Raw genomic sequence first — 15040 nt, forward strand, 5'->3', positions numbered from 1 at the left:
GCTTTTTATTCACACTTCTTTCTTCCAGAGAGTCCTGGTAGTCCTGATACATGTTTTATAAGCTTATGTTTATCCAACCTTCAACCAGACATCAGGGTTATCATGTACGGAAGCACAAACACAAAAGACTTAAATACCACGCGTAAAAATTGCTGCAGGCACATAAATTATGAGATACTCTTCTAGTGAAACACCTGCCTCGGTCAACATATGCAGGCTGACGGAGCCACAGAATGAGGAAGTTTCTTTGTGACAGGAATGTTTTGACTGATGACTGACTGAATGCTTGGAAACTGTAATAATATTTATCTGGTTATTATTCTTTACTTTGAGCGCCACGTAATTGTGTAAGTTATTGAGTAACAGCTGTTTGTGGTTGAGGATGATGGTGATAGTTTTGTTAAAATGATCTCAGGTCCATTTAACCTCAGATTGCAGATCCTAGGATGAAAAGTGCTTTCCAGCGATATCTCTCTTCATATTTTTAAAATGAATTCTAGCAACAAAGTAACAAACAAGTTTTCATCTCACAAGAGAAATAAAAAAGGCAAACAGATGGCCAACAGTTTTTGCTTCTGTCGCACAACAATGGCTGGAAATGTCTGCAGGTGTCCTTAAAAATGTCCACTGGTGTGACTCTAACTGTGGCCGGCCGTTTAGTCCCCTTGTTGGCTGTAATGAAGATAAAACCAAATAAGTTTCTCTGGAAGGTTTCTTCTTGTCAGTATTTGTACATCATTGTCAAGCTGAGTTCACATGAAAAGAAACAATCAGATATCCAAAGGACTTAACTTGGAAAGTCGTTTTAAAGTAATTATCATCATGTGAATTAATTATGTTGTGATTATAATCCTGGGCAGATAATAATGTCTTAACTTAAATGTGTTACATTTGATGCTGAACTTACAAGAAGGCATGAATGATTTAGATTTTCTGTCGCTGTTTCACAAAGTAGTTTATGTTTCTCCCTCACTCAAAAACTCCTAAAATTGCGTGATTTTTTTTTTTTTTTTTTTTTTTTTTTTAAGGGAGTCTGGGGAAGTTGCATGTGGTTCCGTACAGCCCAGACCACCTTCAAATTTGGACTGATCGATCAGATCTCGAATGCCTCCTTGGATCACTCAGGATGGATATTAATATCGAGTTGGAACATGGCCTTTTATTTTGCCAGAACCATGTGGTTAAATCAGGTCTTGATGTTGTCATATAGGGTTCCTCAGATTGATCAGGGAAAAAAGCAGCAGCTGTTAAAATTGAACAATGCCCTCTGTTTTGGAAGCCTTTCAAAAGTACTCCTGGGACAACGTTTAGAGACTGAAAGTAGAATACTGTTTTAAGATGAGCGTTAGGCAACCGAAACAGATGGCCGTCACGCAACAAAAATGTTCTGTTACAAATGGGAAACAAAAGAAGCAGAGAGCCAGAGCGGTTGTGTTGTCCTGAGCCTCAGGACCGATTTGGACGCAGAAACTTGCTAACAGTCCTCATACCTCGTATTTACAAGCATTCTTTTCCCTCTTTGTGGAAGCCCGGGGAATTACAATGGGAAATTAGCACAAATTGTTTTTACTTCAACATTTAATTTGCCTGCCGTAGTCTGTTGTTGCACACATTTGATAAGGTTAGCCCTCGATCGCCCGAGGCTCAGCAGTAGCGGTTCACTTTTGCCAGGGTACTGTGCCACACGCCGTAAAAAACTGCAGTGTGTTCCCCTGCTAGGATGCAGTAAATATAATGAGATGGAGATGTTGCCCAGAGCAGAACCAGTCATCCAAACTGCACAGATGTGTGGCGCAACTCAATCTTTCAGGGCATTTCTGTCATTTTTCTTCCTCAAAGAAGAATAGTCTCATCAAGCTTGCTCCTTCCCCGAGGGCGAACACTTTCAATTTCACAATAAGAGGGGGTCCGAGAAGTCCTACTGTAAAGAATTATCACCATAACAACTCCTGAAATTATCCCAAATACCTGTAGGTGCACTATAAAACAGCCATGTGTGGAGCAGCTGTGGCAGCTCCTCACACCGCTCTCATCCTTACCTCCCAGGATCAGTAATGCCCTCTGACAGCTGTATTCTTTACTGACATTAAAGAGCCAAGTCATTTCTTGAAAACACGAACAGCCACCGAAGCCAGAAACCAAAGAATCAAATCGGGTAGAAAATCTGGTTTTGCTCAGTCCACGGTGAATCAGAGACTTAGAGAGAATTAGAGGTCTTGTGGTCCACCAGAATGTTTATTTGACGTTTGAGCTGAAACAAGCTTTTGCCAGCTCTTAGCCAGGAGATGTATCGTTATCCACAGAAAATCCCACTTGGGTGCTCTCCCACTCACCCTCAGAACTGCTCCAGACGTCACAGCTGATCACATGAATATGAATCTTTGTCCCCATGGCTCTGCCCTAAGAGCACCGTAAGTAATCCCAGACACTTTGTAATGTTGCTCCAAAATGATTAAAATTTCATGCCCGTGTTTTGACGTGTGTTAATGACAAATAACCAATCGTTTTCCAAGTTTCAGAGCATGTGCGGCAGTAATAACATGTGGAAATCCTTAAACTGAGTGGCGGTGGTGAACTCACTGTAGCTGTTCTCCTCCTCCAGGCCACACAGGGCGTCTGCTGCAGTCCCTCTGCTTCACCAGTATGTCCTTCCTGCTGCTCCACATCATCTATCAGATTACCGTCAACAGCCTCCTGGCAAAAAGCACCATCTCCTCGGACTTCAACTGTGAGTACATCGCAGCCTCCAGGGTCGAGGCTCCAAAGCTCGTGTTGTGTTGAAATCAAAACGACTCATGTCATGAATCCACAAAGAAGGTGCAAAATGTTAGGCACAAACAAGTGTGTATTGGATGGTGAGAGTTTAATGCCGGAGGGGCGTCGCTTCCTTAGTGCGTGATGAGGTGAATCACTTTTGTCAAGGTAAGAGGAAGCTATTTTGATTAAAAACTGAAAAAACAAAACAAAATCAAATCCTGTCTCACTCTTTATGGCCTACATGCAGGATGCGGACTTCTGGTATAAGTCTGCCAATGACTAACTATTTGAGTCGGCATCCTCCTCTCTTTTCACTATCTGCAGGAAACAACAGCGACAACTTGCGAGCAAGGGAGCTACACGCAGCACCATATTCATAATCTAGTCGCGACCGGGACACTTCTAAACAAGCCAGCAGCCCTTACCTTTTCTTTTAGGCATTTTTAAGGCCAGGGTTTGTTCATGCATAACAAGCTTATAACAAAATAACAGTGCTGGAGAGAAAGATCTGACCATGCAAGACTAAATCAAGTCAACGATCAAGTCAGTTACTTCATATTTGACTCGGCCACCTGACATATTAAGGGACATTTATGTTGTTTAATCCACTCTGCTATAAGGTTTGTTTGTTACTAATAAGCGTAATATAACCAACCTTTTTTTCCACTTGCTTCATGCTGCCTGCACTCTTAATAAATTCTTCTGGCATTAGAAACTTGTTGGAAGAATCACAAGCAGCCCAAACCGTACACACAGTTTTTTCAGTTCACACGTGAGGGTGTAGCCGCCATAGTTATAGCGTGTAGCTGCACATAGCCACTATAGATGTATCACCTTAATGCAGAAGAATAAATGAAGTTTAGATTTAAAGCAGTATTGTATAGAATATGGCTTTTTGTGCAATTTAGGGAAGACAAAATATGATTGTTGTCGTCATTCAGCTGATGTGGCGTTAGATTTTTCACAGTTTCAGGTGCTTAATCTGCATCTAATGTTAGTTTCAAAGATTCTCTTCTAAAACAATTTTCTCACTCAGGTAAGTCCACAATGGCGAGATCTCTATTTGTTGAGTCACATGTTCATGGCGGACTGTGCGCACACGTGTGTACCATCCATCACACAGGCCGTTTTGTGCTTAAACTCTGACCTGAGCCATTGATGCAGTGTCACAGAGTTGTATATCACCAGTGAAGGTGTCGTTTTTTTCTCTGCCTGGGTGAAAGTTTCCATGCAGAAAAACTATGTGAAGACATGCTCCATTTCCAGAAAAAATGCTCTCTAATGACGACTCACAATGTCCAGAAATGCCCTTACTCTTGTTGAATTTTGTCACATCATGAAGATTTATGAATCTAACACATTCCTCAGCGTAATTAGCTTCCTTGAGCCGTACGGCGACGTAGAAAAAAAAAGAGATTCTTGCTGCCAGTAAAGCAAACACTCTGTAAGCCACTGACTCAGTGTTGGGAAGGTGTTAATAGTTGGCCTTGGACTTCTCATGAAACTCTGTATCAAACTGTAAAATTTGAATGTGTCTAGACGGGACAGACCCTGACCTTGTGTTCCAATGACTTGTTCTTTCTAATGGAGGTAAGTCACTTTCCAACGTCGAAGTGCAGCCAACTTTGCTCAGGAGGCAGAACGGACCTTATCGCCTCAGGCAGAAACACACAGCACCGTTCAGAGAGGGTAGACTAAATATTCACTCAAGGAGATCTTTATTACCGGGTCTCGAGGGCTGCAGCCTTTGGCAGATCAAGCCCCGCTGTGATGAGACCACAGATTGTATCCATCTACTGTTTTTATCTGAGTATTATCCATCTATCTGTCTATTGATCTGCCTGTTTATTTAAGGAGGAGCCACTTGCATTGACAGGATCATAGATTGTGAAACATATCAGCCGATTTTTGTGAATCTTTTGTACAATGTGTATCAATCAATTTGTACCTTGAAAAGTTTTAATTTCATACTAACCAATTAAGGGATTGATTGATTAATCAGAAAGTACACAATGCAATCCAACAATGAATGAAATGTTAAAATGGGACCGCATATAGCATAATGGTTCAAAGATACTGACAACTGGGGCTGGGCGATACAGCCTTAACATAATATTGCAATGTTTTCAGGCTATACTGCAATCTTTGAAATCTCATCAAAAGCACTTCATTATTTATCGCACATTATGAGACACTGATGGTTGCAGAGGATGACTCAATCAGACTTTCATGATCGCTTAACTCATCCACTAGTGCCACCATGATTTGTAGTTGTGTGAAGTTCTTCCTCGTCTTCCTTAGGATGAACTGTAATAACGTTGGTGATCCTCTGACCTGTGTCTTGCCCCACCATCGAATAAAAATTCAAATTCAAAGAAAAACCAAGACATTCTAATTTGTACTTAATAGCAAATGTTTGCATGCAAACACGTTCAGCAAAGACAAAAAACATGGTCGACATACCTACTAAACATCAGCATGTTAACATTGCGAGCATGTTAGCATCCCTATATTAGCATGTAGCGCTAAGCAGCGCTGTCCCTGAGGGCAAATAGGTTACTGTTTTTGAACCCTAACCCAAAATGAGTCCTTGTTTTTCAATCTAGATGTTTGCTTTAAATGGATATCCGCCATATTAGCAAGCATTATATGACATGACTGAAGAAATCTGCCTTACACTAATAATAATCAGTGCCAGCTTTCTCTCTCCAGCATTTACTGGCTTCATTACTGTATAAACTCAAGGCACATGAATGCACCATCGTCCTGCCGAGTGTGGGCTACGGTTATGTGCGTTTCAAAGTATTTTGGGTTTCGTTTCAGACTGTATAACATGAAGCTCCACTGGCACGTGAATGAATGCCATCTTGAGTCATTATCTGCAACATTTAACACCAAAGTTCCTGTACGAGCACTGGGCTGCTCGGGAACTGCTTTACAGTGAACAGCTGGTGGATCCTGGCTGTCATCTGACGATTAATGAGGCACATGGATACAGCATCACGCACAAATGATGAAAAACGGCTGGAGCTAAAGCGATGCCACTAAAATTAACAAAGTGTCAGTAAAGTAAAGTTTTAACTTTTTCGATAGAAGATTCCTACAACATTAAAATGCACATTATTTTACAGACATGCGTATACTGTATATTAGCAAGCTTCTGTGTTGATTTGTGTCCATGTTTTTGCAATTTCTACTTCCTGAAATGAATGTCATCCTATTCCTGTTTTTATTTTCAGGCTACATATGTAACAGGAAGTCACACATTACTCTTTGTCCCCTTGATCCACCGCCTAGATTCTGAGTAAATGCCTTATCTCAGGTTTCTATATCAGGCGTTTAGCCCCCTGACACCCTTTTCCTTTTGGCAGCCAGGCATAAACAAGGAGTCCTGCATTGCGGTGAGGCGGTTATCCCCCCTCCAGATAACTTCACATAATTTCCTCTGTTCGCCGTAGCCAAATACACCATTAGAGCAGTAAACCGAGTGGAGTATGAATGAGGAAAGCTTTCCAAAAAAGCTAACACCTCCAGCTGTGTGAGCAGGTCAGTGACTGGTCACCAGATGAGCTGGGGCCGCCGGCTTCCTTTGGAGTTATCAGTCATTCCTCTGTGCTGATTCGACACGGTGGGACGTGCATTTACAAACAGTCATGAGCGTTTACATTAACCAAAGAGCACCAGATGGGCGGAGCTCGCTTCTTTTCAGATAATGTCAACTTAATTGTCAGAAAAGTTACACTCAGCTGAGTTTCAAAATACTTTCCTGTTATTGTCTAAACTTGTTGGCAGTTATTGTCTTCAGTGGCAACCCCCGCCTATCTGGCAAATGAGGAGGTTAAAACAAACCATAAAAAAAATCATTTGCACGTTAGAGCTTGTCGAGAGGCTGTTTTATGACCCGTTCCTCTGGGATAGTCCTCATTAAGTCCTGTAGACAGCGTCGTTGACCTCGCTATCCACAGTTGCCCCGTCCACCGTTCCCCAAATGCGCTCGCCGATTGTCTGATTATACTTATGACGTGCTGAAATGTTGAGGCAGCATATCACCAGTCTCTGCAGAAAAGGGCAACTGGGATTAGGTTCCAGGGATAGAGGAGAGGGTGCGAAGAAATGCTGTGCTGAGAGGTTAACGGCCCAGCAAGTACAAAGGGTGTTTTATGATGTTCACATAAAATCTGAGGACAGGTATTTTTGGTGCTCAGCTGGGGTGGAAAGCGGCCTCGCCTCAATGGGCAGAAACTCTCACACTCTTTTCCAGAAGTTTTCATGCTGAGTTCAGACTGTATTGTAACCTATGGACCACACTGGCCTGACTTTACCTCTGGCATTCCTTGTGTGCGATATCACACACAAGTGTGATATCACACACAGGATGGGTCTCCTCTCAACACCTGTTAGCTCAGTTTGGGCTGGGTGAAGTTGGGTGTTGCAGATGTTTGGACTTGGGATTTACTGAAACAGACTCTGTTTTGCCTGAGGTCACTGGGCTGACATTTCGATCTGAAGAGTTTCTATTTGAAGATTTAAATGGGGCCTTATGTAATCTATGACCTTTATCAACCTCTGTGGGTGATTATTAGGGATTACAACAGCATCGGCAGACCTGATCTCCTCCTGTGAGAGTTTCTTGAGTGCAGTTCACCATGTTCATTTAAGATTCTTCGCCTTGTAAGGGACATTGAGTTGCTAACAACTCAGCCCAAAAACTTTATTTTGTAGTTCCCCTTGATGCTTAATCACACAACTTCAACTGAAACACAAATCATCATCTGTCAGTCAACTTGTCCGGTGAGTCAAAGAGTTAATTTCAGATTGTGATATCGACTGGAAGTCAAGTCAACTGGCTCACGATAGATGTGCTTGGAGTTGGGCTCAGATATGTGGAGGTGCCGTCTGTTCCTCCAGTCTCTTAGCAGCTCCGTCGGGGGGAGGACTGTGTGTGAAGTGTTGGGTGTCAGAGGTTGTGTCAGGGGTGAGTCATGTGGGCTCCTCCCATCACAGATGATCCACTGACCACTGAAACTCCACACTCTCCCTCCTCTAAATACGCCCCAGCCACATAACACACAAAACATCTGCGGCACTGAAGCTGTTCCTGCAGCTATTTTTGACACCGATGAGTAATCGCGAAACACCAGGCTTTTCCTGACAGTCCATTACCATTTAATTCACCTTGAGTGAAATTCAGAGACTCTTTCCGGTTTTTGACAAAGTGCATAATAGTGTGACTCATTCCTTTACTGGACACTGTGTGTGTTTCATTTAGGAGAAGGGCTTGAATGCCTTTTGCCTTATCTTTCGTTTACTGCTTCACATTGCATATTCCATTTGCAAATAAAGCTTTTCAATGTGACACTTACTTCTACAAGAGATCAATAGTACTTTTTAATGCTTGCCTCTGTAAATAGCAGCTCATTAAGAATATTTTTTGACCTTCCCCATCCTCTATATATATTGGAGAGCCTTCATCCCGAAATAATGACATAGTATTCTCTCTTTCTTTCATACGCTAGTTTGTAATTGTAGAGTTCAGATATAGTTTTACCAAGACTTGATATAGTACTCCTCTGAGAGTATAAATAGTTTGCACAAACACATAATAGATTCAATCATTCTGATGAAGTTTTTCCTCGGCTGTCCTTTTTTGAGTTACGCTTGTCTGAGTCGAGAGCTGCCACTGAAGTGTGTTTAACGTCTTCACTCTCCTCACTGGGCTCCATAAACCAAGAAGCTTCAGCGCCGGAGGAGGTCGACTTCTAATTGGTCCCCTAATGCGCTGACAAAACAGCAGGATATATCGATGTGTCACTGAGTCGAGATCCTCAAGTCACAGGCTGATGTTGTGTTTTCTCTGGAAGTAGATCAAAGGCCAGTCAACCTGCTGCTGTTCTTCTTAGCGGCCGGTTGAATACCTGGAAATCTCTCTCTGAGCACTCGAGTGACGTTCAGGAACTCTTCAACCAGTCCAAGCTGTGGAAACAAAGCTTCTTATTTTCTTGTTTTTCCCTGTAGGTTATCTTAGCAGTGAGCACAGACAGATTGATTGCTTTCCTTCACCTGAAAATGAAATATCATCCAAAATGAAAGATATTCTGGCTCTTGAAATGATTTGAAGCAGAAGGGTTTATTACTGGTTCTGTTGCAGGCTAACAGCTCTTTTACAGACTAGATCTTCATTCTTTATATTATAGCAATAGGGAACAATAAACAGCAGTTACTGGATATATTCTGCATACAGTGATGGAAATCATCACCCCAACAGCTGTTTGACCACCTGTAACACATTTATTTTTAATGACTTCATATAAAAGTCTTATTAAAGGCGTTGAGGTTTATTTCTTTTCCAAACAATATCAATATTCACTAACTGACTTCATATTTTTGTCCAGGTTCCACGTGGGAGAAATCCATCAGACAAATTGGCTTTGAGAGGTAAGATAAACACTTTCAGAGCAAATCCACCCACTTGTGCACCGAATAATGTCACCGCTTTACATTTTGACAGCACATTTCTGTCTTTACTTTATTTTATGATTCCTGTTGTGAGCTTGCTGAGATCCAGGATTTACTTCCCTGTCCAAAACTATTTTTTGAATAACATCTGTCCTGGTGATCAGGCAGCAGCAAGTATTGATTTAGTTTAACTGAGCGTTAATCTTTCTTCCAGTTGGAAAATCCACAGGGTTTTTCAACAGTAGGATTCAGGTTGGTAGGATATTCAGAGCTCGTGAGATGGCCCTCTAGCAGCAGACGTTAGACTTTAACTTTAGTTGTTGAACAAAGATTTGTTCAAACAATCATTTTCCATCTTATAGTGTGTTGAATGAACATTAATATTGGAGTTATTTAACGGAGGAAAGACTCCCCTACCCATGCAAGAAAGCTGAAAGCTGTTCCGTCATCACTGCAGCATCTCCAGCTCTGACAAGCATGTTGGGGGTTCGGTCCAATCAGATCCCGGCTCATTAGTAAACAGCCTCTCAGAACCAGGTGAATTTTCTGCTACTCCCAGGTTGGTCCAGCCTACATTACACCCCACTCATACCAGGTAGTGTGTCACAAACAGCAGTTAATTTGAGATGCGCAATTCACTAGCAAGGACCACACCGTCAACAAGATGCGTTTAAATGATTTATTATGAAAGAAAAGGAAAACAAAACATTGAAGATCTTAGTTCTTCGAGTTCCTCGAGTGCTTTGTGGGGAAGCTGTGTAGAGAATCTGCTGCCGAAACCCGGGCAGGGACGGACCCCCTCATGGTCCTGTGCAGGAGAGGAAAGAAAAGAAGAAACTGAGAGAGAGAAATGGGGTGGGGGGAGAATACGAAGAGGAGAGGGTCAGGTGGTTATTTGTAGGAATACCAGAAGTTTCCACTGTTTAGGTGTGGTCCTACTCCTGAAACTTCGCCAGATAAGCTTCATTTGGCGTTGAGAATAAGGATGAATTCAGAATACCCAAACATAGTATGCTGTTTACATGACCTGTTTCAAATTCAGAATATCGTCATATCATCATTAATGGGGGAAAATCAGTGTCCATGTGAACGTAGTCAGTTAACTGCTTGTTGGTGAAAGGGATGGTTGACAACCTGTATACCACGGAACAGAATATAATGCTTGATTTTTAAAAGTGTTTTCTTATTCAGACAAAACATTTTTTTCCCTCACCTGTCAAAGATAAGACATGTGATTCTCTTCCACTGTATGTGTGTGTTCATACTGTCCTTAATATAGCAACGCCACAATAATATTAAACACCACTTTTTGCATTTAGCCACGCTGGCTCATCACCTGACAAGGGTTATAAATGCTGCTAACCTGTCCCCGTGTGGATTCTTGATGAGCACGAAACCGAGTTATGTCTGACAATCAGTGGACGGGCCTATTTTTCAAAGCTTTTGCTGCTGTGTCTGTCTCCTCACACCCCCGTGATCATGTTAGATGTGGTTTCCTAAGTACGGGAATGTCCAAACTCAGCCACATCCTTTTTCCAGTACTCAACAGCCCTCGGTGGATAGTGTACTGTAAGTGGCGGAAGTAGAGCCGTAAACATTTTATCCCGCCTGCATTTACCTGTTTGTGTTGAGCATCATATACAGTATATACAATGTTTACAGCTGCATTTGCTGGACGAGTGGATGCTTTATTGCTTTTACTGCCTATATGGAGAAGAATGCGGAGCTCCAGCCTGATTTATTGGAGTTTGGAGAGAATTCACAGCTGTTGTGCGTTTTAGTTTTTCTCAAGATTGACCTTTTCAAATCCTGTATAAATACCAAATATTTATATGGTTGAGAAAAGATTTTCGCTCTCCGTATTTGTAGTTCTTCGCTGAAGCTTCATGAGTAATCACCCCCGCGGTCTGAGCCAGTGAAGATGGGTCTTAGCACTGCTAATGTTATTGTAATTCTCTCACATGATAAGCAGGGGAAAGTAGGAGTCATTAAAGTTGCTGGCTCGGTCCCGTCTGGCTCTGTCAGTTTCCATCTCTTTCATCCACGTGAGGATGCACAAAGCTTCACAACAATAAAGCACATGGAAACAGACGTCCTTGATTAGATTAAACTCGCCAACAGCGGCAGCCAGAAGCCCAACTATTTATCTGAGTGAGCGTTTTCCATCGTGTTGATTAGCACTCCGTATTCTACTTGTTAACTTTTATAAGCTTTGTATCTGTTCAAGACCAGGATTGAGATTGGTTGCGTTTGAAATGACCATTCGCTTCATAACTCGATCCAAACATTTGGTCAGCCCCCCTTTTTTTTTTTTTCTCAGCAGCCTGTGCAGCAGAATCACCAAGTATGTTTTGTTTATTGTAAACAGTTTAATTATTCTTGGCGCTCAGCTGGAAATGTAAAGAAAACACTCTGGTGGCCAAACACAGGATGCCGTGTGATTGCTGTAAAACTGAAATAGAAATTGGTTTGGATGATAAAAGTGAGTTTTAAAAGCTTTTGAAAGCTGCTAGCCATTTCAAGGACAGTTTTTATTTGCTTTAATTGTACATGCAATCATGACACCTCATAAAAACTGGCCCTCAGGCTGCACAAATCCATCTCACAGGATCACTTGAAGCCTGACGTTACTGTAGCTGTCATGGAAACAGCTGGCCGCCTCTGTTTTGCTTCCTGTTTGAGCAACTCTTTGGGTATTTAGTCAGAGCTGAGCAGACTAATCAAATACCAAATTTTACAAAAGCTTTGTTTGCTCACAGCGATATGACCACACCACTTCAAACAATGTCATGTTTTATGGGATCAATGAAAAACACACACTCTGCGGACCAGAACAGGGATGTGTGTTATTTGTTTATGATGTATTATCATCTGCACACAAGAGATTTCAGACCTGTGATTATATGAAAAATCTGAAGCACTTCCAGTCTTTTTGACTTTGTTTTATGGGGTTTAATGAGGAAAAGGCGCGCTTATCACTCACACCACCTTATTATGAACAAAGGATGCAATTTTCAAGGGAGTAAACATGTTTTTTTCACAGTTCAGTAAGCAGAAAAATACCACACTCTCATGGCCCTTTTTTGTTTGAATGGAATTTCACTCACTTGTTAATGGGGATACGTTTAAAACCAGCATTTCATTAAAGTGGGTGGTACTCCATATAAAAGCTGAAGCATTCAACACAACACATATTAAAAGAGCAGTTGAGTCACGGAAAAATCCAGATTCCCATGCGTTCATGTGAACAGGTAGGGCTTTCTGCGAGATATAATTGCTGCATGAATGTCCCTTCACATGAACTGGAGTGCTGTTCAGTCTATGTAAACACAGACTTTAGCAAAAATGCAAGAATATGTAGTGTTTTTGAGATTATTGAACCATTTTGATGCTTTTTGGGGGACAATGAGAGAGAGACAGAGAGAGGTGACATGTGACAAATAACCTCGGCCAGATTCAAACTATTTGTGGGCCGTGTCCAAGTGAACTAAACTAGCAACCACAAGTCCCTGGATTTCTTAGAAAAACTGTTTCATATTAGAAGAGAGCGACCACGTACAGTTGAGTTTGTTGTACCCTTTCCCATTTTCCACCATTTGGTAGCGATCAAAGTCTTCGAGATTGCTCAAAATCACAATATTTGGGAGATCTTCTTGGGATTCATCCCTACTTTCAGGAAACGAGCATCTGCTTTCTGTCAGTGTGTATCCTCTGTTTTCTGTTTGTCGCCAGTGTGATTGGTGCAGATGCAGGGAACGGCATCCGAGTCTTCATCCCTGACATCGGCATGTTCATGGCCGGCTTGGCCATCTGGCTCCTGTGTCGCAGTCTGGTCCAGAAGAGGCCGCCTGAGGACATGACCCAGTACAATGAACACTTTGAATCAGAGGAACAAGTGAGTTTTATTCGTGGTGACACGCAGTCTATCTAATTCTTCTGTCTATCTGTCTGTCTGCCTGCCTGCCCATCTGTCTGTCTATCTGTAGAAATGGCAGATTAATCTGACCATTAATTTATTTGTTGAAATAGTGAAAAATTACACTGCTGGACAGTTTTTCAGTAAATCAGCTAATCATCAATTAAAAACTTAAACTGTTTTGACATTGACATTTTTAAAGACTATGAAATCAAAATTCTCTGGTTTGGCTTCTTAAATATAACTATTTCCTGGTTTCTCTACTCCTCTGTGACAGTAAACTGAATATCATTGTGCTTTGGGCACTGATTGCCATTTTTCTGCCATTTTCTGCAAATAACTAATTGATTGATTGAAAAAATATACCTGAACAAAAGAAACAAATAAAAAGAAGCCACATTTTAAAACATGAGTAAGCACTTATCATTTGAACGAGTAATATCCCTGTTAAATATCCCTTTATACTGTAGCTAAGATTAGTAACATGACAGCTCAAGGCTAGTGGTTGGAAGTAACGTGACAGTTATTTTCCAGCACGTGAGGTTTCCAGGTGAACAGAAGCCAGAGATAGTGATTGTCAGGAAAAAAAATGCGAAGAAGCCAAAATGGCGGATGCCATGAAAAAGATAATCCCAATGAGCAGATGTTGTGGTTTTAAGTATGAGTAAAAAAGATGTTTGTTAGGGTTTGATGAGATAAACCATCTACAAAAGATGTATTCAAGCTGATGTTTGTGTCCATAAAACTAGACTGAGAAAGTGAATAATATCTTAAGAAGAATGTTTTTATAAATGTAAAGAGTAAATGTCTCAACTTAGTACTTATAACTTTTACCAAACACCTCAGACAACCACAAATTTACACACACTAATTTCCAGACTAGAGTTCAGGTCTCTGACAGGTAATATTTGTGTGATGTTCCACCTTCTGGAAGTCAGAACTGATCAGATTTTTTTTCAGCTGTCTTGCCGAAGTGACCGGTAGAGTGGACGGTCGTCTCTCCTGCTCAGTATGTAATGTCCACATTGAGTTTGCGGGAGCAGGAGTTTGAGTAGAGTTCCCTGTGAGGGTTGATGACTTGGAATACATCCCCCATCCCCTGGCAGGTCCTCCCTCCTCTTTATGACTCAGTGTTAATTAAATCCACATTCACTTTCACTTCGACTGCACTGCTCATGCTGGCACAGATGGCATCGCTCCCCATTACTGAGAAACACCAGGAATTCATCTGTAGAGCCTTGCGTTGTGTTCGGGCTTTTATTTCCGTCAGTGAGCCATCTGAGCTTTTCATTCAGAACAGGGTTCGTGCCACCTGCCACTTTCTTTGTCTAGTGCCTTATGTGTTTTATATAAATCACAGCTCACTTGTTATTATGTCTCTGTTTTATTGAAGTTGAAGAGGGACACATATTTGGTTAGAGTTAAGAAAGAACAGAGAACATGTGGTTCCATAGGAGAACACAAGCAGCAACACGGAGCACATATATTACAGAGCTTATAGGATGCTCAAACACACTCCCAGCTGGAGTCGAGCTACCTGTAGGAAACAGTTTTCAGCACCATGGAGAGCTCTGACCTCCACGCTGCACCATCCATCATTCAATCCTGAAATGTGTCACTGTATTCCACCCCGCAGGAGGAAGAGGAGAAGCTGAGCCTGGACGACAACATCCTGCTGGAAGACGACTTTGAAGCGGGGTACGAGGCCGAGGAGGATGAGGAGCTGGATGAGGAGGAAGAGGAGGAGGAGGAGGAAGAGGAAGAAGAGGAGGTGAAGGAGAGCATGAAGAGTAAAATCCTACGCACTGTGGCGGAGGTGGCATCAAAGGTGAAGGAGATTATCGGGAACTTGATCACCACTGCTGGGCAGGTGGTGGTCACCATCTTGTTGGGCATGACAGGTGAGCAGCT

The 15040-nt window shown here is 41.9% G+C and overlaps 1 protein-coding gene across 4 annotated transcripts in view; it reads left to right on the forward strand.

The window, feature by feature from the left end:
- The window catches only part of LOC119011602 (piezo-type mechanosensitive ion channel component 2), an 82209-nt gene that overhangs the window by 12266 nt on the left and 54903 nt on the right, over positions 1-15040 (forward strand). For all 4 annotated transcript variants that reach the window (XM_037084876.1, XM_037084878.1, XM_037084877.1 and 1 more), the window contains exons 3-6: positions 2603-2728; positions 9150-9192; positions 12946-13108; positions 14766-15030. In XM_037084876.1, the coding sequence (XP_036940771.1) occupies positions 2603-2728; positions 9150-9192; positions 12946-13108; positions 14766-15030 (597 nt within the window). The remainder of the gene's footprint in view (positions 1-2602; positions 2729-9149; positions 9193-12945; positions 13109-14765; positions 15031-15040) is intronic.

Source organism: Acanthopagrus latus, chromosome 21 (assembly GCF_904848185.1).
Source record: "Acanthopagrus latus isolate v.2019 chromosome 21, fAcaLat1.1, whole genome shotgun sequence".
Taxonomy (NCBI): Eukaryota; Metazoa; Chordata; class Actinopteri; order Spariformes; family Sparidae; genus Acanthopagrus; species Acanthopagrus latus.